Source organism: Bombus bifarius, unplaced genomic scaffold, assembly GCF_011952205.1.
Source record: "Bombus bifarius isolate JDL3187 unplaced genomic scaffold, Bbif_JDL3187 scf7180000008208, whole genome shotgun sequence".
NCBI classification, from domain to species: Eukaryota; Metazoa; Arthropoda; class Insecta; order Hymenoptera; family Apidae; genus Bombus; species Bombus bifarius.
The window spans coordinates 579,968-600,515 of record NW_022884511.1 but is presented as its reverse complement, the minus strand read 5'-3'; the positions used below and the strand labels follow the sequence as shown (position 1 = coordinate 600,515).

At 37.4% G+C, this 20,548-nt stretch overlaps 1 protein-coding gene across 8 annotated transcripts in view; it reads right to left on the bottom strand.

Moving 5' to 3' along the window:
- LOC117210681 (protein tramtrack, alpha isoform) overlaps nt 1-20,548 on the bottom strand; it is a 40,723-nt gene that overhangs the window by 1,682 nt on the left and 18,493 nt on the right. For 4 of the 8 annotated variants that reach the window (XM_033453921.1, XM_033453923.1, XM_033453920.1 and 1 more), the window contains exon 5: nt 7,083-9,292. In XM_033453921.1, coding sequence (XP_033309812.1) covers nt 8,577-9,292 — 716 coding nt within the window. In that variant the 3' untranslated portion in view covers nt 7,083-8,576. Of the gene's footprint in view, nt 1-377; nt 654-1,772; nt 2,045-7,082; nt 9,293-14,192; nt 18,995-20,548 lie in introns of those variants that run through there. The other 4 variants (XM_033453925.1, XM_033453927.1, XM_033453926.1 and 1 more) reach the window with 4 other exon arrangements.

The following is a 20,548-nucleotide window of genomic DNA, read 5'->3' as shown; positions in this document are numbered from 1 at the left end:
AATTATTTGGATGGAAGAAATATAAATTGTATCTCACTAAATTTCACTGGAATTGACGAAAACTGATATCTGAAGCAGCCTTAATAAATACAGAGGCAAACTGCAGTTTTTTTTTTTTGTTATGCAAGTCCATTGCGATGAAGAAAAGTCATATTAAGGATGCAACTTCATTAACGTGCATTATTTTGGATCATTGCGTGATTGATAGTAGCTTCATGTTTTGTGAATGTACCATATTGGAAGCTGGTATGATGTTCCGTACCAATATTAAATCGTTATTAAATCATTTCTTTATATAAAACGCGTTTTCTAATAATTAGATGCGGCAAGCAGGGTACGAGGAGTATGGCTAGATGGCGAAGCGGTCAAAGACTTACTTCCGAGGTCTTCCGCGCTTTCTTGTTGGCTGGCTCTTCTCTGTTCTCGTCGTTCTCGTTGTCAGAGTGGCGGGAGCTGAGGTGACCAATGTAACCCTTACGGGACTTGAAGTAAGCGTTACAGCTGTGGCACTTGAACAGCGGGGCCGGTTGGGTGACCTGGGTGGAGACGTGGAGTTTGTACTTGTGCCTGTACCAACGGGTTCGAGACGGTAGCACCTCGCCGCACCACTTGCAGACTACGGAACCGTCGTTTTGAATGAGGTATTCCAGCAGCTTGTAAAACAACGTTTATTTGGTTTTTTCTCTCCCTCTCTCACCCTTTCCTCTTTAATCATCCTCGCTCGCCCCATCGTATCACGTCGCGCTCGATCGTATCCACCCTATCTTTCTTTTCCTCCCTTCTCTAGGTTTATTCCCTTTGGTATAGAATTCGAAACCCTTTGACCTGGTGTTGGTGATGATTCGAGACAAAAATCTATCGCTATCGGATTGGAACTTAGCTGCGAGTTACCATGATACCATGAATTTGTTGGATTTCAGGCAAAAACAAATATTCGAGATATTCTCGTATTTTTGTTCTGCGATTTCTTTATGCAGTCATCGAGTTCTCTGTTTCTGTGGCGCGGTGTTTGCTGGACGGACGATACACCGACAGAAAAGGCGTCACCCGACATAAACGAGATTAGAAATAAAATCCACTTCTCCGCACGCAATTATATATAGAGAAAGTGCGGTTCAACGAATTCCTTGCGAAAAGTAAACGGCGCGCTAATGAAAAAGATACGAGGACAAACCAGATAAGACATGCCCGGATAACGTTACAGAATGCTTTCCATTCGGTTGTCTGCGAAAATGCATGCACATTGCCAACTAGTTAGGATAACAGATAATTAGAAATAACCTTTCAGTCGTAAAGCAAAACCGTAAAATTCTTTCCACATTTACCTGACAATTCCAACAACTGGATACAAAGTATCACGATCACTAATTAAAATGATTATTATGCCTTTTCTTCTACACCAATGAACAGTCCCTATATCTCCTCTCTTATAATAAGATTTTAATCTATACTCTAGTGCAATCAAACAAGTATGTAACGATATATATCTACTTGTAAGTACATACTTCTAACTCTCTAACGAACTTCCCAAAAATGCTCTTAGTCTAAAGAATGGTTGAACCAGCCGAATGGAAAACACCTTATAAAATGCGCGGCGACAAGAGCTTTCCAAGTGGCTTCCTGGTGCTCTGCCCATTTCTGTTGGTGCCGTGTCCGCGAGGACATGGTGATAAGCCGCGCCTCCTTCTCATAATCGTCCTCTGAACGAAGCCAGGTGGCACAGCTGGTGCACTGCCTGCCGAAGCAGTATCAAAAGCAGCAGACCAACCAACCTGTTTCCTGACCTCCGGCTCGGCCTCCCCGGATTCTGACTTAGGTAGCAACAGATCTCCCCGATCCTCCTCCCGGTCGGTGAGGAAGTGCATTCCGCTAACCACTCGCTCGGACTTGATGTACGTGCTGCCTGTGTTTCCTTCGCTGAACGAATCCTCGCCGCTCCTCGTCGCCGTCGTCAAAGGTGCTGAAGGAGGAGGCGGCGGCGACGACGAGGACGACGACGTGCAGATCTCGAACGTGATGTCGCTCGGTAGACTCGGCAGCTGATCTGGGCAGACATGGAAAGAGAACAGGTACAGGAGCGTTAGTATCATTCAGCTGGAAGATTAGTCATCGGTTGTGTTCCTTGAATTTGTGAGGCGAGGAACGAGGACAATTTAATGAGGTTTCAATGTTTTATTATCGAGTGTAAGCAATGTCTTAAATTGAAATTTGGGAATAGTTTTTGGAATATTACAGTCTGTAGCTTGAAAATAGGTCTGAAAGTCTTGGAATTTATTATCAGTTCGAGCAGCGTTCAATCTGAGCTTTTAGGAAATTTAGTGATTTGGATTCTTAGGAGTATTACAAACCACGTTAGTATCCTAAAGCAGGACTTGGAAAAGGAGGAAAAGCTGTTGATTTCCTGAAATGTTCGATAAAGTAATTTAACTCTTATGTTTCTTTCGATAAAGATTCAAGGATCCTCTGAATTATGGTGAAAAGTCTTATCCAATTAAAAACTTGATTAAGAATGGATTTAAAGATAATTTAAGAATTAATTTAAGAAACGTATCCGTTTGGTCGATTTTAAGTTCAATGAATATTTCCGCATGGCGTATTTCGCGAAAGCAAAGGACGAATAGTTCCAAAAGAGAAGAACGACTAAACGGAGAGATGTATGTTCCTCTGTCTTGCTTTAATGAAGGTTGCGCTAATCGATACAAGAAATAAACGGTCGGGTATTGCAGTTGTATATCACAAAGAGTTACAAAGAAACTACAATTAGATAAAAACAAATAAAAATAATAATAGGTATTAAATTGTTATAGTCCTTATCGCCACCCGGCATCGATTATAATAGGTACATATGTACGTACACTTAAATGTACAGTCAACGACCGACGATAATCTGCGAACGTATAGCTTCATTTTCTTTATTATTACTGTTATATGATATAACTTTTTTTTGTTTGTTTGTATAAGCGCGCTTCTACCCTCAAACGGGGCGAACGTACAATATAATATAATATAATATATAATAATATAATATAATATAGTATTTATATATAATATATAATAGATTTTTTTCTGTATTCGCAACGTCTATATCTTTTAATAATTCTCACAATTCCTTCTCTTCTATTGCAAAAATCTACCATTACTTATTAGTACATTTTCGTAGTTTTAACATCCTGCATGAATGCGTTTTGTTACTTTTAGTGTCACTAATAGAATTATGTACTGCTTCTTTCTTCTATCGAAACAGAGTGTCGAGTGATGCTTCCAGGATCGAGTGCAAATAAAAGTGTCAGTACTGGTACCTATATATTTCGTATATGTCTGTATATCTTTATAACATTACGGTGAATTTCATAAAACTCACTTGCATTATCTCCATTTTTAAAGCGTCGAAGAACAGTAAGTAGGAATAATAATGCAGGTGGACATGCGTGTATATACCTTTTCCTTTTCTTTATTTAAGACGTCTGCCGGTGCTTTCTTTTTATCGATAGATATTTAAACGTGCGTGTAAACCGCGAATTTTATTCGCAGCAAACGAAAGATTTGTAGTGGGTCGAGGTTCTGGTAATAGACGAGGAGACACAAACGACACTGATGCGTTGCGACTTTTTCATCGGTTTACGCGAAGAAAAAACGTACTCGCCGCTAACACATGAATAAAACGTGCAGATTTAACTATGGTAAATATAAATAAGTCTATTCGCCAGAACGTCGTGACAATATACATAAATATATATCATCTATATCTTGCATTCTACTTCAACGAATAAAATTGGAAACGTAATAGAAGGCATCGCATTAATGTCACAAGCTACAATAGCATTTAACGCTCGAATAAAATATCTCTGCATCATGAAAAATTCAAGTAACCGCATTTGCATTTTGTTCGGTTATTTCGTATCCTCATTCCGTATGTGTTAATCGTGTGGCTTCCTTTAAAGCCTAACGCACCTTATCTCGTAACCTAATTACCCGATGTTATAGTTAAAACTAAAAATAAAATAATAAACGTTATTTGACGATGACAATAATATATATACATATATATTATATATATGCTATATATATAATATATAAATATATATAATAGTGTAATAATAATATAATATAATATAATAGAACTATTACAATAATGGTATAAAACTAAAACGTAAGAAGTAAGGTAGTCACAATGCATGGAAAGTGAAGAAAAAAAAAAGTATAACACGACCGTTTTCGATTGCTTTTGCACACATCATAGAATTAAGAAATTCGTTTTGTCATTTCCTTTTTCTTTCCTAAGACTCATTGGTATCGCAATGACGTTAGAGCCTTCAACTGTATACGTATGGCGCAAACCTTATCTTTCCAAATAGTAATAATTTTCTTCGTTAACACAAGCAATCAATCGAAATTGCATACGATGCCCATTTTTTATAAACGTACGTATCGATCCCACATATTATACATCAATCACTGACTCAAATTGCGAATCCATACACAATTTCTCCGAAACTGTTAATATATCTTTCAGTGATTAACAAGCAATACGGAATTCAAAACGTGCTCTGTATTCTGGTAGTATTGTAGATGTGTGCTTTTTCGTATATGCATAATATCAAAATGAACGTTACGCTTCCTACATAACAACTACAAATTGGACGCAAGAAACAGAATTGTGCGCGAATATAAATTTCGTGCTTCACCTAACGGAAACTAAACAGTTATCATTGTTTTTCCTTTACATTTACGCAATTTCGTAATACATATATAAATATATATATATATACATATATATAACATATATGTGTTATATTAAACATATGATCATCATATATAATACATATATTATACACACATATATATATATATATATATATAAGATATATATGTATATATATATTGATATATTTTTTTTTGCTTTTTTTCCTTTTAAATACCGACTACGAGTACGAGCTGGATCTACGAGAGAGAAACTCGACGAGTTCCTCGTGTTACGGCAACGAAATCACACGCGGGTTCACATTCCCTCTCACGTAATATATTTCTCTTTATATATATTCTTTTAAATAGTTCTCTGTAATAGTTAAGATTTGATGATTATCATCATTATCGTCGTCATTACCATCATCATCATCATCATCATTATTATTATCATCATCATTATCATCATCATCAGCATCATCCTCATCATCATTATCATCATCATCATCATCATCATCCTCATCATTCTGAGACATACACATCACACGTCTAACATCCATGCTCATTTTCTCTCATGCGTATAACACCGATGCGGAAGACCAAAATACTGCTTCCCGTTCAGTATTCGTTCGAAAGTTCTCGCAACGAATTATAGCATTATAGAAAAGGAAAATAGCAGGAAGAGTGGACGAAAGAGGAAATATTAATTCGCTGTTAATTTAATTTTTAATTTATAACAAATTTTGTAAAATAAGGGATTTATAACGTCAGATCTATGGGTAAAATTGTTATGCGATCAAACAAATACATTCTTGTAAGCATCTAATTTAATGATATGTTTAATTTTATTACTGAATAATATTATTTTTTATCAGGTTGAAAAATAACGAAACGATGGAGAATAGTAGAAATTACAACGAATGGCGAATTATTTTCCTCTCGTTCTTTCTTTCCTGGTTTATGTTTTAGAACTGATACGGAGGGATAGTAACGCGTTGTTCCTACTAACAAATTATAACACTTCGTTTGCATTAGTTCTGCTCGACTGCGTGAACGATGTTTGAACATTTCCCCAAAAAGTTATTGGTATGTATGTATGTATGTATATATATATATAAGCACGTGCGCGCACGCACGTACATATGCGCGAATAAATTTATATTTCGTTCAACTATTTCTACTCTGCGGTGTCCCAACACCGAAAAAAAAGAAAACGTGTTAACAATGTATCAAATAATAGATTTCTTTCAGATTTTTTAACGAACGAATGAACGAAAAAAGTATAATATAATATAATATTGTAATATAATATAATAATATAATAATATAATAATATAATAATAATAATAAATCAAGGAGAAAAAACAAACGGTCCAGACCCAAAACTAACTGAGGGTCATTAAATATACTATGCCTGTATAGATAACTTTCTTTATAACTTGTCTGTGTTTGCCTGTGCATTATTAACTTATATACCTAGCAATAATAACCAATTCTATCGGTGCTTGTCCATATCTAAAAGTTAATAATTCTTATCAAACAATAATATTAATAGAAATAATAGTAACGGTGAAAATAAAAATAATATTATTTTTGCTGCATTAATAGTAGTGCGAGTAATAGTAAATCAGTAATAATAATAGTAAGAATAATAATTAATTATTGGTAATAACTATAATACACTTTCCCAGAAAACCTGTACATATACCGGTCTGTTATGCAGTATAATTCATGTTTCTTCCTCCCTTTTCTCTATTTTAGGCACTATCTAATGAACTCTACGAGACTTCTGTGCCACGTAGGGAACCGTTAATAAACTCTCTGATAAATATACATTTTCATCTTCTTTCTGCCTTTCTTTCTTTTAATATTTTACTAATATGCTTTATTACGCACCATTGGAATCAAATCTGTTGGAAGGCGTAGGAAACATTAAAAAGAGAAAAATAGCAATAACAGTTATAATAATATTAATACGAATCCTGGCTATGAAACTCTGCACTTTTGATAACAATCCATCTGCTCATCTTTCTTCTCGTTACTTTAGAATATAACACATCTGACAAAAATTTGGAAGCACGTTATTATCGCTTCAATAAGCTTCTATGCAAATTGATAAGCATAGATGAATGTTTGTTGAAAGTTTGAAGATACAGGTGACATTCCCCGATACAAACAAAGGGGAAAAATATCCAAATTTCATTTTTTTGGCGGGAAACAACTAGTTTGATCGTGATTGCATACAGTTTTGTGCAGATGTATAGGGAACTATGAAAGGTGGAAAATTGGAAAATATCTGGAAAGAAGAGAGAACATATTCACAACCAACGTTTCACACGTGAACTGCTGAATTTGAAAGAGCGGGTACAACAAGGAAACAAAAAGAAGTGAAAAAAGAAATAAAAACATCGCGAGTGCGTTAAAGCATTGGAAGTTTTTTTAAAGCTATCACGGTATAATCTAAAACGGGAATATACCCATACGATACTTTGTCAGTCACATTAATCGTATTGCTTATGTTGCTCCGTTATATTTTGCTTCAAAAAGAAGAAAAGGAAGATATACTCTAGACATAAATTTTACATGTCAAAAATGATGCGTTCGTATCAAAGAAAAAGAAAAGGAAAAAGAAAAAGGGGATACGCGGTTGATAAAGGCACGAGAAAGCTGGCTAATTTTGCGAGAATATATATCTCCCTCTTTTTGTTCACCAATATCGTTAAATTTCGTTTCTCAAAATATAAAGAGAAAATTGGAATTTTATATGCAGACTACGCCCGCGTAAAATACTGCGACGATATTTAGTAAAAGAGAACTTTTCGGTAACGCGGACTCGACACGATAAACATTACTTTCAACATTGTGAAACAATGGTTCCCATATATGATACATACGCAAACGTAACCGCCTACAATATTAGTTACACGATAAAAACCTATAAACAAGTATAGCCTTTTCAATCGCTATCTTTAAAAGTTCCTCTTTTTCCCACTGGCCAAATCGCTTTCTCCGCGAATTTCTTTGAAATTTCACGCGGCTTACGTTTCCATGTGTAAAACCATGGCGATCAGGATGGTCGTGCAAGTGAAGGAGACACAGCCGGGCATCGATCGTCCACAAGCATTGCGCGCTATTGCACAGTTCAAGGATTATATAATACTAATGTACACAGCAGCACTACTCGAGCACTTACGTTCGAGTATAGACATCTCTTTCTCTTTGTCCTTTAATTCAAAAAAAAAGGAAGAAAAAAAAAGAAAAAGAAAAAAGGAAAAAATCCCCGCGATAACTCGACGTCGTCCCGCTCAGCAGTGTTTGTATGCGATCTGTCACGTTAGTCTCCTCCACTGGCCGATATCAACCGTCGGTCGCCCTTCTTCCCGAAAAGACGATACTCGTCGGGCTTCCATTAAAAACGACTATCAAAAATTGATCGCACGCGTAGGAAATCCGATCTCGCTTTAATACAACGTGAGGAGTCGATCATCGCGGGGGTGAGATAGGCTATGCGATTGGTCCGCGGCACACAGGTTATGATATATATTTTGTTTTCTCAGACCGAAGACAACTTGATCGATTTTTCTATCGGTGTCTCTCTGTACGACCACGTATTTTCACTATCGGGTGACTAGACTAGGGCGGTGCTGAGAAGACGACAGAGTAAACGAAAGGAAGATTTCGCTTTCTCAAACACGCCCCCGCCTGAATATGGAGAGCATCCTCGAGGTGGCCACGTGCTTCAACGTCGTCCTCGAGAGCGTGCTCCTCGAGTTCCTTTGGACGTCACTAGTCGCGACGGTCGTTTCTCCTCGGCCAGTGTTCTCTTCCGCTGGTTCAGTGGTCGTTCTTCGTGCTGGACCGATCGCCATCCCACCTCGCCCTCGCCCTGCCCGCTAAGGCGAGAGAAAAAAACCAAACGGCATCACGCAATCCTTCGGCATGAAGCAGTCGTGCACGGTTTTCATATGATTCTTCATTTTGTCAGGCCTGGAGAATTCTTTTGAACATACCGGACACGGGAATACCTTCCTTTGATGGCCTTCGTGGTAAAGAAAAGCGTGTCGTTGGAAGCTGTATTTATTCTTGAACGTTTTCTGAATGTCGAGCTTCGCACACTCAGTGCATTGATAGACACCCTCGGATATCGAGGCGTAACGAAAGAGATTCAAACCGCGAACGGACATCTCGGTCAGCTGTTCAGCAGGATCCTGCGAGTGCGATGTGGCGCGACGCCTCATGCGTCTCTTCGGCACCTGTCGACCAGGCGGAGCCGACATGGTTCCGATCTGGTGACCGCTGCTCGTCGACGAGGAATTGGTGGTTGGTGCAGGGCTACTACTACTGCTACTTCCGCCGCTGTTCTGCGCGTTGTTCCTACCGGTTGCCGGTGACATTGACGAACTTCTTGTCGACGTGGTGGTCATCGTTGTGCCGGAACTGGACGCTGTGTTGGACGTCGAGCTAGTAGTTGTGGTCAACGAAGTGGTGGTGTTCGATCTCGCGTTCGATGTGTCCGTGCTCGATTGATTCGCCGAAGATCCTGATCCGGAATTTCGACCTTTCTCTTTCCACGTCTCGCCATCCGACTTCGTGTTCCCCGATGAAAACTCTGTGAAAAGATTCGAGTTAGTAAAGAGACTGATTCTTATCTAGAATAAGTAACGATCATGGTTACAACAATTACGACAATGAGCATTATCAAAGAGACTTTCTAAAACATGATTTGCTCTCTGGCTACGGTAAAGGCTGTGTAAATTGCATGCAACTGCGATCTAATTCGTACTGAAAATAAATATTTAATGATACCGATGTATGATTGTATACTCTGATGCGTGCAGAACAGAGATACGAGAGGCTACTGCGAGTCGTAAAGGGAATTTATAGCTCGATGTGAAATCAACATGGCATATAAATGATTCTGTATAAAGTAATACAAATAAAATCTAAATAACACCTGAAAATAAAATTATAATATAAAAGAACGAATAATAATCTACTTAATAAAGTACCAATAAATAATACGAGGGAATCGGGAATTTTGGATATCGATGAAAATAAAAATCTCGCATTGATCAAACAAAACCAAAACAAAGTATAGTCGTACCATTTTCTTTTCTTTTTTTTTAACAAGTTGTCAGGCAAAAATCGGGCCTTCATTGCGTACTTTGTGTACTCGTAATATACAGAATGACGGATCGATTCCACGCTGAAAATTCTTGACGATCGTGTATCAACTTAAAAAAGGGGAAAGGTAAGCAAAGGGAACATAATGGCAATGATAACTAAGAAAGAATTCACCCGATTCTTTTCTCCCTTTTTAAGCATCAGTAATTTTGGCACATCCCAAGATGCACTGGAAAGTTTCCAAATCGAAAACGTCGGGTGATTTCGCGGAGAAGATAGATACACGTCGTAGAGTCGTGAATCTGTCGTGCAAAACGGTCTCTACGTCGTACTTTGTATCGAGAATTCGATCGATGCGAGAAACGACACCAGTTCCGGCATTGCGACTAAATTATGTGACAGACTTTGTCCTTTACTCGCTTAAACATCTTGCAATGTTTTATTAGAAGCAAGCTAATAAGTAAGAAATAGAACAAAAAATAGTCTTTCAACTTCTATATAACGATCAAAATGAACATTATCAGCGTAAAATTGTTATAAATCGTTTCTCGCAACGAAAACGTTGAGATAATGAGAAGAAAACAAAAAATAAAGAGTTTAACAGCCAGCGGACTTATAAAAATCAGAAGTTAAATGCAACGAAAAAAACCATGTACATATATATATTTATCTTTTTTCTTGATCTCCAAATATTTCACTTTGCTTCATTGTCCGGACAGTAAAAATAATAAATCAACAATACGCGTACGCAACATGCAAAACAAAAGTCCATAAAAAATAATAATCGCTGATTTCCTATCGTGATTGGCTTCTCAAGCAGTTGGAACGTCGATTGTTTTCTCTTTTTGTTTTCAACACTGATGACTGCTCTATATTCGAACGTGCGAGCAAATCGGTCGAATTTCTGTTATTTTCAAATAAGAAACGTTCGCTTTTATTCGAGTAAGCCACACACAACGTAGGAATCTTAATATCTAAAGATCGTCCGATCGGTTCTGACAATCGTTTCTCGCCGATTGTGTTGACGATTCTATAAAAAATTGAATGGTAATTCGTTAACGAGAGCCATTTCAATGATTTTATTGGCAGCGTGTCTTTTGATGGATAATCGTCAACGGCGAGACAACGATCGCTATCGACCAACCAGATGCATCCACAATCACTAAAACGAAACTAAATAAAAGTAATTTTTGGCTAAGAGTAACGGTGCTTCGTAGTGAATGCGGGAATTCTTGAATTTGGTGTATGTGTGAACATATCGAGATATACAAAGGGACGATATGATTTCTGTTTCAAGTGACTAACGAGAAATCTCTACGTAAGAACACGGCTGTGGAACGTAGTAACAAGATTAGAAACAAAGGGTAATTAGAAAAAAAAACAAGAAAATATAAACAAACGAAGAAAGAGAAAATTTTCGTTCCAAAAAGACAAGAAAAAGAAGAAGACAGAGAACGGTTGTAGACAACTCGTGGCGAATTAATCGCGTGTGACAAATCCTTTGTTTTGAAATAAATTATGGCACTTTGATGATGATGCGTCGCTTTGAAAATATCCTCCAACTACGCGGGACAGTAGAGATTTGTATGTAAACGATTAATGAATGATCACGAGTCTCTGAGCCTACTTACACTCACGTTCCACATACGTGCGACAATAATAACGCATATCATAACGGAAAAACAACGAAAAACGTAACGAAAGGAAGTAAAATAAAGTTCTACTGCGTGTAGCATTGCGCTGTTAGTCGTTATAGTAATTACCTTCTTTTTCGAATTTCAATTAGTCTGCTACTTTCCTTGACAAGCATGTATATACGTATACATATACTAGACAGACGATCCAGCTCATTAATTTATGGTCGATTTCCATTACAACACACAATTCGCACGACAACCTCTTCGATCATTGTTTCCTTTTCCTTTCCGTTTCGGAATAAATCATTGGTAACAAAATATTTCAACGTACGCTAGTTTAGTACGCTTATTCGCTAGTTTTTCAATCACTTCTTTTTCCCCATTCTTTTTCTTTTTTATCGTAACGCGTGGAAACCATTTAAAAAAATAAGAAAATACGACGCAGAACGTCGATTACTTTGTAAAAAGTTGTAACGGAAGAAAACAATATTGGTAAATGTATAACATAAAATTAAAAGTGACGTAACAGCTGAAATTTACTAAAGGTGTTATTGCAGTTAATGGATGAAGCTTCATACAAGAAACTCGCTTGACTTACGCGCTGATAAAGATAAAATATCGGGCTTCTACGCACATGTTATCACAAGGAGAAACAATATGATCGATTTTCAAAGAAGTTTAAACAATAAGAGTCGCTAACTTCAAAAAAAAAAACTGTTGGACAATAAACAACTTTCTTTCCTCTTTCATTCATTTAACACAGTGTCTTATTGTTTCCTTCGATGCGCTAGTTTGTACGTTGGATACACTAAACGATTTTTCGAGATGCCCGCTAAATATTCTTTTCGAACGATAACGCTGATGTTACGTTTTCGGTTTTTCATTGATCCTTAAGTAAAAGCTATCCGTTCAGATTTCTATCAGCGCATCTCGTAAAATCGACCAGGCACGCACGATTAAAAGTGCATGTAAAACGTGAGTATGCATTGCGCGCGCAACAACGGAGACGTGAATGTATGAGACAAAAGTCGGTACAGCGAGACTTAAAAATCCTTCAATTACAATCTATTGAACACCGTTCTTTTTATTATCGATAGTCATAATCAAACAATCAGTGCATATAAAATATACTAAGTCTACCCAGCGTCAGAAAAGACTCATCTTCTCTAAAAAGTTCCCTATAAAATTTTTTCTTGTTTCTTTATTTTTTTTTTTTTTTATTTTCCCTTTATTACTCTTTTACGCTCATTTCACGACAAGGTCTCACTTATTTGGCACTAGATTGCGATCATCGGGCGCGCTTTTTAAAAAAAGGGATATACACACACGCGCACGCGCGCGCCTAAGATCGCGGGCGTCGATAACAATTTATTATTATTACTTCATTTTTTTACTTTTCTTTTCTTCATCGTCATTATTTATGTCGCTTAAAAAGGCACCAAATCGGGGATTACACCGCTACATATTATTGGATCCCACTGAAGTACGTTAATTCAACGTATAATATATAAAGTTAAAAGTCAACCACATACCTCCTTTGCTTCTTTCTTTTTTTTTACTCTCATTTTCTGACGCATCATTTCAAAAACTGCAACGACGTTAATAGGTATTATCAACTAGCGCTAAAATATATTCGATATAACTTTTGTTTATATATATAAATATATATATAAATATATATATATAAATATATATATAATATAATAATAATAATAATGATAATAATCGTAATAATAATATTAATAATAATAATCGCAATAATAATAATAATAATATGTATATATATATATATATATATATGTACCATCTTTACGCTTGCCGCATACTTTGTATATGTGTTTCTCTCTGTATACGTGTTTGTGTACATATGCGTGTAATTTATTTGCGATAATAAACTATGATTCTTTTCTTTTTTAATATATATATATATGTTTATGTATATATATATATATATTTATATTTAATATATATATATTAAAATCTATCCGATAGTACAGTCTGCTTTTTAAGCCTCGTAATTTACCTCTCTCTCTTTCTCTCTCTCTTTCTCTCTCTCTCTCTTTCTTCCTCTCTGTTACTCTTTCGCGTTGGTTTCTTGCAAGAGCGACTGATGCCGATAACACGTGAAAAAGAAACTTAGAATAATCGGTATTGACTGGTGGTCCGCTTTCGAAATAAGGGACGAATAAAAGGGAACGATGGTTATTGGCGTGTCGCCATTGCAAGAACCATATATAAATATAATATAATCTATGTAAAATTTTTCTTGTTTTTCATATTCTTTCCCCCATAACCCACCCGCAATGTCCGTAGACTTATAAATTAATTAAAATATGTTCAACACGAAATTCATCAACGAGACCTCTGTGATCCTAACCGCGATTGGCGTGAGAAATTCGCTTCTGCTTCCAGTAAAATTCACTTAAACGAAGGCAAAACAGTTGCAGATTTTCGTAGAAAATTTTAACTCGGCCGATTCTTCCTTTTTCTCTTTTCACTACAACGTTAGTTGAAATTAATTTTTAATCATTTTTTATGTAATGCGTAGTACAAGTACAAGGTACCCCCTTACAAACAATTCCTCATAACACTTCAAAGTGTTTATTTCTTCCGCTATGAACACTTTTTACAGCTTGAACACTAATTTTGTACGAATATAAGGATTTCGTATCATTATAATCCTTAATCCTTAAAAACACTCCTCGCAAGCTTCTACTAAGTTTTACTGATTGGCAACATGAATTTCCCCTTTTTTACAACCTTAATTCTAAAGATTAACAACATTTAAAGGCAACGAACGTGAGCGAATGTTGTACGATAAATTTTCGTAGCAAGCTTCAAGATCAGTTGCTAAATTTCAACAATTTTATTAGGTATCAGTTTACCCTGATCACGAGCCTTAAGATACCATTAAGGAATTCGATGTAAGCAGAGATAACAACTTGATTCGCATACGCGTCGTTACAAATGTTCTTTTTTTGCTTCTTTGCCAAATGCTCTGCAACTGTCTTTCTAAAGTTTAACGGCGGATAGAAACATTTGCGGATCTTTGTTTTCTTGTACAATGACGACGACGACAACGACGACGACGACGACAAATAAGATATTTAACAGAATAATATATTATGCGAGAAATAAAATTTAAAGAAAAAACAAACATGTGGTCAACAAGGATCACCAAGAGTTTCAGGTCTTCCAAGCGATTTCTCACGCAAAAGTCGACTAGGGTAAACTAACGCTCCTTTTCGTACGGACGAATAAAATTGGATATCCCAAACGAGCTATCACGGAAAGCCCCCCGTTTAAAAGAAACAAGCACGTGGATCTATTTTCCTGGTCTATTGTTAAAAAAGTGAGAAATTGATCGTGAGCCTAGTATCGAAATGATTGAATTGTCGTTCGTTACAATTTGGCAATTGATTTTGCTTTAGGCGATCCGAGAGCTCTGTTACACTGTACTTTCCATTTCATATCGACACGCTTTATTCCGCTTCTATAAATCGTCCTCTTTACCTGCCATCTAAAATTGAGTTAGTCTTAGCCTCTCAGTGATTATCAAATGTGAGTGTATTACTTTAATTATTATTTTTTTTCCATTTTAAATCGATATAAGCTGTTTTAGCCGCTGCCTCTTTGCACTTATTTTTGTTTAATATATAATATTTATATTCAACTATCAGTTTATACCCTCTTTCCTCAATTTGTTTTCATATTTTCTTCCTTTTTTTTTTTTTTTTTTTTTTTTGGACGGGCTTTGCGTTAACCCATCGCGAACACAACAATTTCACCAAGACCGGCCTGCAACTGTCTCTCGTCCTTAAAATTTTCTTTCTGTACGTCAAACAAAAAAAAAAAACACAAGCTAAAATAGGATAAACTAAAACAAAAGAATACACACACACACACATCTTTTCTCCCCGCCGAAAATAATCCACCGACGCGGAATGGTGGATACTCTTTGGTCCATGAAAGTTAAAAATTTTGAAGATAATTGACCTGAGAGCATATCGATTTTGCGAGTCAGCGGCACGGTCCATTACGATCAGAAATATTAAAACATCCGTATATGCTTTTAGTTTGTTTCTCTTTCTATCGTTCCTTATTATTTTTTTTGCTTTACTTTACCTACTCGTCTAATCATTGCTGCCTGCCTAACTAATAATATATCATTCTATCTTCCTAAAAGTACGCGTAATTGCATCCGGAGGCGATCGATCTTCCGATCGCTCCGTATTTCTTACAACTAAAATTTTTTTATCTTTGCAACGCTAGATATCTCTTGAATAACGAACGAACAACACTGGTCAATCGTGGGCGATATCGGACACAAGATCGTATAAATCATGTTGTGTCCTGTCTCTTCTTCTTTCATTTTTCTTTTCACCTTGAAATCCCACGCATTTAAAATAACAACGAAGGTCTCCGTTACGATTATAATTAATTAATAGTAGCAGTAATAATATTTATAATTATTATTATATAGCCTCTAGTCGTCTAATGTCTATGCCCAACTAGTGAAAAAATTTGTATATAAATCGTTTCGCTTCCTCTCCGATTCATGCGTGTCGTTCATAATCATAACAATCGATCTATGAACGAAGGTCCGACTAGAGAGGATTCGACAAAGTGTAAAGTGCAAAATATAGTAAGCTACAATCGTATTTTAGTGCTGTCTCTCACGACTAAGCCTATGTACCATCACTGTAGCCGTATCCCTTTTGAACAGTAATCGATAATCGACTCGACCGTTTGCGCGTGCACGCTATAGTCTTTAAGACTAAAAGAACTCACAAAGAACTCTGTATCCTTTTTTCTTTTCTAAGCATGGTCTTTCTGAATTAAATTATACATAAAATTATGCTTCGGATAAACTGCGTAAAACTCGTAACAAGTAAGACAAGGATATATTTTTAACAACGATAATTTCTATGACCCTGGACACACACACATCCTTGTCTCACGTTATTTAGAATTTAATATTTACAAAAAGAGAATCTACGTTATAACGATTAGCTTTAGTTGATTATGAATTTATGTAACAAATTTAATAGTCGTTTTAATCGCATATTTTTGCTCTTGGGAACAATATATATATATATAGATATTTTACCCACGATTCATTTCAAGTTAAACAGGAAATAAACGAACGTATCATTTTTTGGGTAACGATAAAATCCATGTTTTCTAATATAATATATATAATATACAGAATATATAGAATATATAGTAGTAAAACTGTGTCCAGCTGTACTGGCTAAGCACAAATGTTTTGTTCAATAGAGTACGGTACAGTACGATATGGCGTTAAGTTACTACTAAAGTGCCTTCAGTCTATCCAATGTCAGTACTATCTTGTATTTGGTGTCGTTAAAACCGTCCCTCTGCAGTCTTTCAAGAATTGCATGTCCCGTTCCGTTAATTTCCCCATTAACTATCTCCATCCTTGCCTGCCCTAACCGCGGACTTCTTTCCACCTTGGCTCCCTATTACGCTACTATATAACTTCGAATCAGGCTCGACAGCTTGACAACAGCTCAACGGCTCAACAACATGGCGAACGGTCATCGTACATATATATTGCATTTACTCAGTCTACGTGGTTCCCTTATTTATATTGTGTGTGCATGTACCGCCGTTTTACTTCAATAAACGTATGCATATTTTCGATGCTACATGCGACACGTTTGATTCTCTCCGTAATATTATAGTCACACAATAGTAAATATACTCTTTGTTGATTTGGACTCACGTTTCTTTTGCAATTATCTTGCTTACTTTTTTCTCCTCTTTGTTTCATAACTGATCCTCGTTGTCGTACAACTACGTTAAGACGACCAAACGAGTACACCGGTTCAATCATATATAAACTCTTTGTATGCGCATATCTCTTTTTCTTACGTTCCTCCTTCTTTTTTCTTTTTATTTGTATAACATCCGCGATTCCCTTGAAGGGAAGCGACGCGGTAAAGCTCGTTTCGTTTGTAACTTAATGCCCGTTTCGTGTTACGCGCACGAAAATCATTTTTCGAGAAAGGGAGCTTTCGGTTTACGAAATAGGCTGAGATACACCCGCCGATTTTGTCCGAAAGAGCGAACTTTCGAACGAATCAAGAGAAAACCAGTAGTTATAGGATCCGATATAGCACGAATTATATCACGTTTAATAAAGTAACCGGACATAAAAGGTACTCCGTTCGACTGTATTTGACTTTACTAGCTGCTATGATTAATATCATATATCCATTTGTTAAAAGTCCAGTTTCTTTCGTTTCACGTTGATCCATTGAAAAAGGAGAAACTGTTTTGAGCTGCAGTAGACATATGGTCTACGATTCAATTTCCCCATATTGGCGGAAACAACGTCTTCGGATTTAGCTGTTTGTTCTGCCTGTTTGTTGTTTATCAAACGTTCGTTAATTGTATAAAGGAAACAGATGTACAACTATCTACGTATCAATGACGATGATCATCGGATGTTTAAAATTTGTATATTCGATTGACTATCCGTTTACCCCCATATCTCTGATATCGTCCTTTCTTGATTCGTCCTACTAGCGTTGTCTTCAAAAACCAATCCTCGATTGTATTTTATTAACTACGAGACTAATCTAACTACTACTACTTGTTCTCTCTTTGTCCGTTCGAAACACTGCGACCTTTTCTTTTCTTTCTTTTACAGCTATGGGTTTATCCGGAAAGCCACTGACACGTACGCTCGCATCGCTCTTGAGCTTTTCACGCGATTTTTTTCGTTTGCTGCCTCTTCCTTGCGTAACGTCCCCTGACCCTTACCACGACGACGAAGAAATCGATCAACGATTTGTTCAACGATTTATCGACGATTGCACGACGCGAAGTGATACTTGGCCGTTAAGAGCACCTCCGCAAACGTAGGAGGAGCATCGTAACGGTAATTTGGATTCTTTCTCAAGAGGCAGAACGAAGGGAAAGAGCCAAGGAACGTAGCCTGAGAAGAGAGGACGCACCGACAGCGGTCTACCGCTGCTGACCCATACTACTGCTGCCACTGCTGCTAAGAGCCATGTGCGACTTAAGGCTATGTATGATCTTAACGTGGGCGACCATGTTATCTTTCCGCGTGAATTCCTTATAACAAACCGGACAAGCAAAGTACTTGACGTTACGCTTGTGTGAGGTGACGTAGTGCCGGCAGAAATTACTGATGTGTGTGTAGGTACGATTGCATACAGTGCACCGGTATACGTCGCCCTCTTTCACGCAGAAGTCCCGTACCGAACCTTCCGTTCTCTCGTTTTCGACCTTAAACGATCCTTCGAAGTCGCTTTGACTGATCTCCGATTCACCGGCGACCAGATTAAATATGGCACTGCTCAAATTGTCTTTCGACACCTTTTGCTCCGATTCGGAATCGGAATATTGCTGCGAGTCATCCATGGACGCCATAATTGCCGTTGACGATGTTTTTCCTTGAAGAGACGTGCTGTACTCCTTACGAAAGCATCGCTCGAAGTTGATGCGTATATGAGTCGGTGACTGCGAGCCACCGCCACTCGACGTCTCCTCCGGGTCTGAAACGAAGAAAACTTTCTTCTTTAAACAGTTCTCGACGCCTACACCTTTGTATCGTATAATATATATATATACATATATATATATATACATACATATATACATACATACATACGTACGTATGTATATGTATATATATATCAATGTTATAATAACATCATTCGAACTTAAGTATATCGATGCATTAGGTATAAATTATCACATATTTCTAGTAATATATAATAGTGTATAATAATGTACTGATATAATAACGTATTTCTATATTTGTGGGGGGAAGCAAGAGGAAGGGTAGAGCCAGCAAAAAAGAGTCACCGTATTCGAACCGGCTGTCCGTCAACTCTGTCCCATGTTAAGTGTTTTATGCCGCACCCGCTTTTCCGTGTCCCCACCCCTGTTCGTCGTCATTCCCTCTTCAGATTCTTTCGCTCTCACGCACGCTTTCGCTACTGCTCACTGTTGATCGCGGCTTTGCCTCGATCCCGTACCGGCTGGCTGCGAAGAGGACCGTTACGGTCTCGTTTGCCATACCATGAAGAGCATTTCAGCGACTCAACGATGGCTCTCTCTTTCTTTCTTTCTTTCTTTCTTTCTTCCAAATAAATATGCACCATACACGCGCTCAGACATTCTCGCGATCACACGTACGTACAATCTTTTTTCATACATACGCGCGCGCGCGTATAATTCTTTCTCCCCTCCCATGCGTCTCTCACACACACACACACGCACGCACGCACGCACACACACACACACACACAGGCGCGCGTGCTCTCACGCACCCTTTCTTCCTCGTCTGTCACGCACACTTACATTCCACCCTCTCGCGTTTGCAGTCTTACACCATTTAGCTCGTATTTTTCCTCCCGTTCACCTGGACTCGCTCTCGTATCTATTGCTACGGAATGTATGCAAATACATGTATACACGCAACACATCACTCAGTCAGAGACGAACGCTTACACATACGCGTGCAGAATGCACGTATATGCGAATGTTAATAAACATCATCATCATGTACACTCGAAAAAGACCCCCTCCCTATTAACTTTACGTTTTAAATAGTCCGTGCGTCCCGTCAGTCTAAACCGTATACGCATATTATCCATTCTCTACGGGAAGACGATCCATCGAGATCGAGGACGCTCGAGAAGAAGCAACGTTTTCTCTTCTTCGATGCAATTATATATTGTTATACTTAATCCGCTTTCGGCTTCACTTTACATCAGATTCTTTTATTCGACTTTCTCTTATTTAGATTCTGGCATTTCGGAACGGTTTCATTTTATTATTTTTTTTTTTTTGTTTTGTTTTATTTTATGTTATATATTTTTTTGTATTTTTTTGAGCGGCTGGCCTCCCCTAGTTCCCTCGCTTCCCCCGCGCAAAGGTAATCTCTCAGAGATCAAATGGTGACTCAGATAATCTCAACTCACCTGCGCAAAGAGAACAAAGCAACACGTTTCACGGTCACTACCGAACGATCATCATGTTCGACATCTTCGAAGCACTCTGTCATGTGTGCGCGTGCGTGCGTACGTCAGTAAAGTAATTTC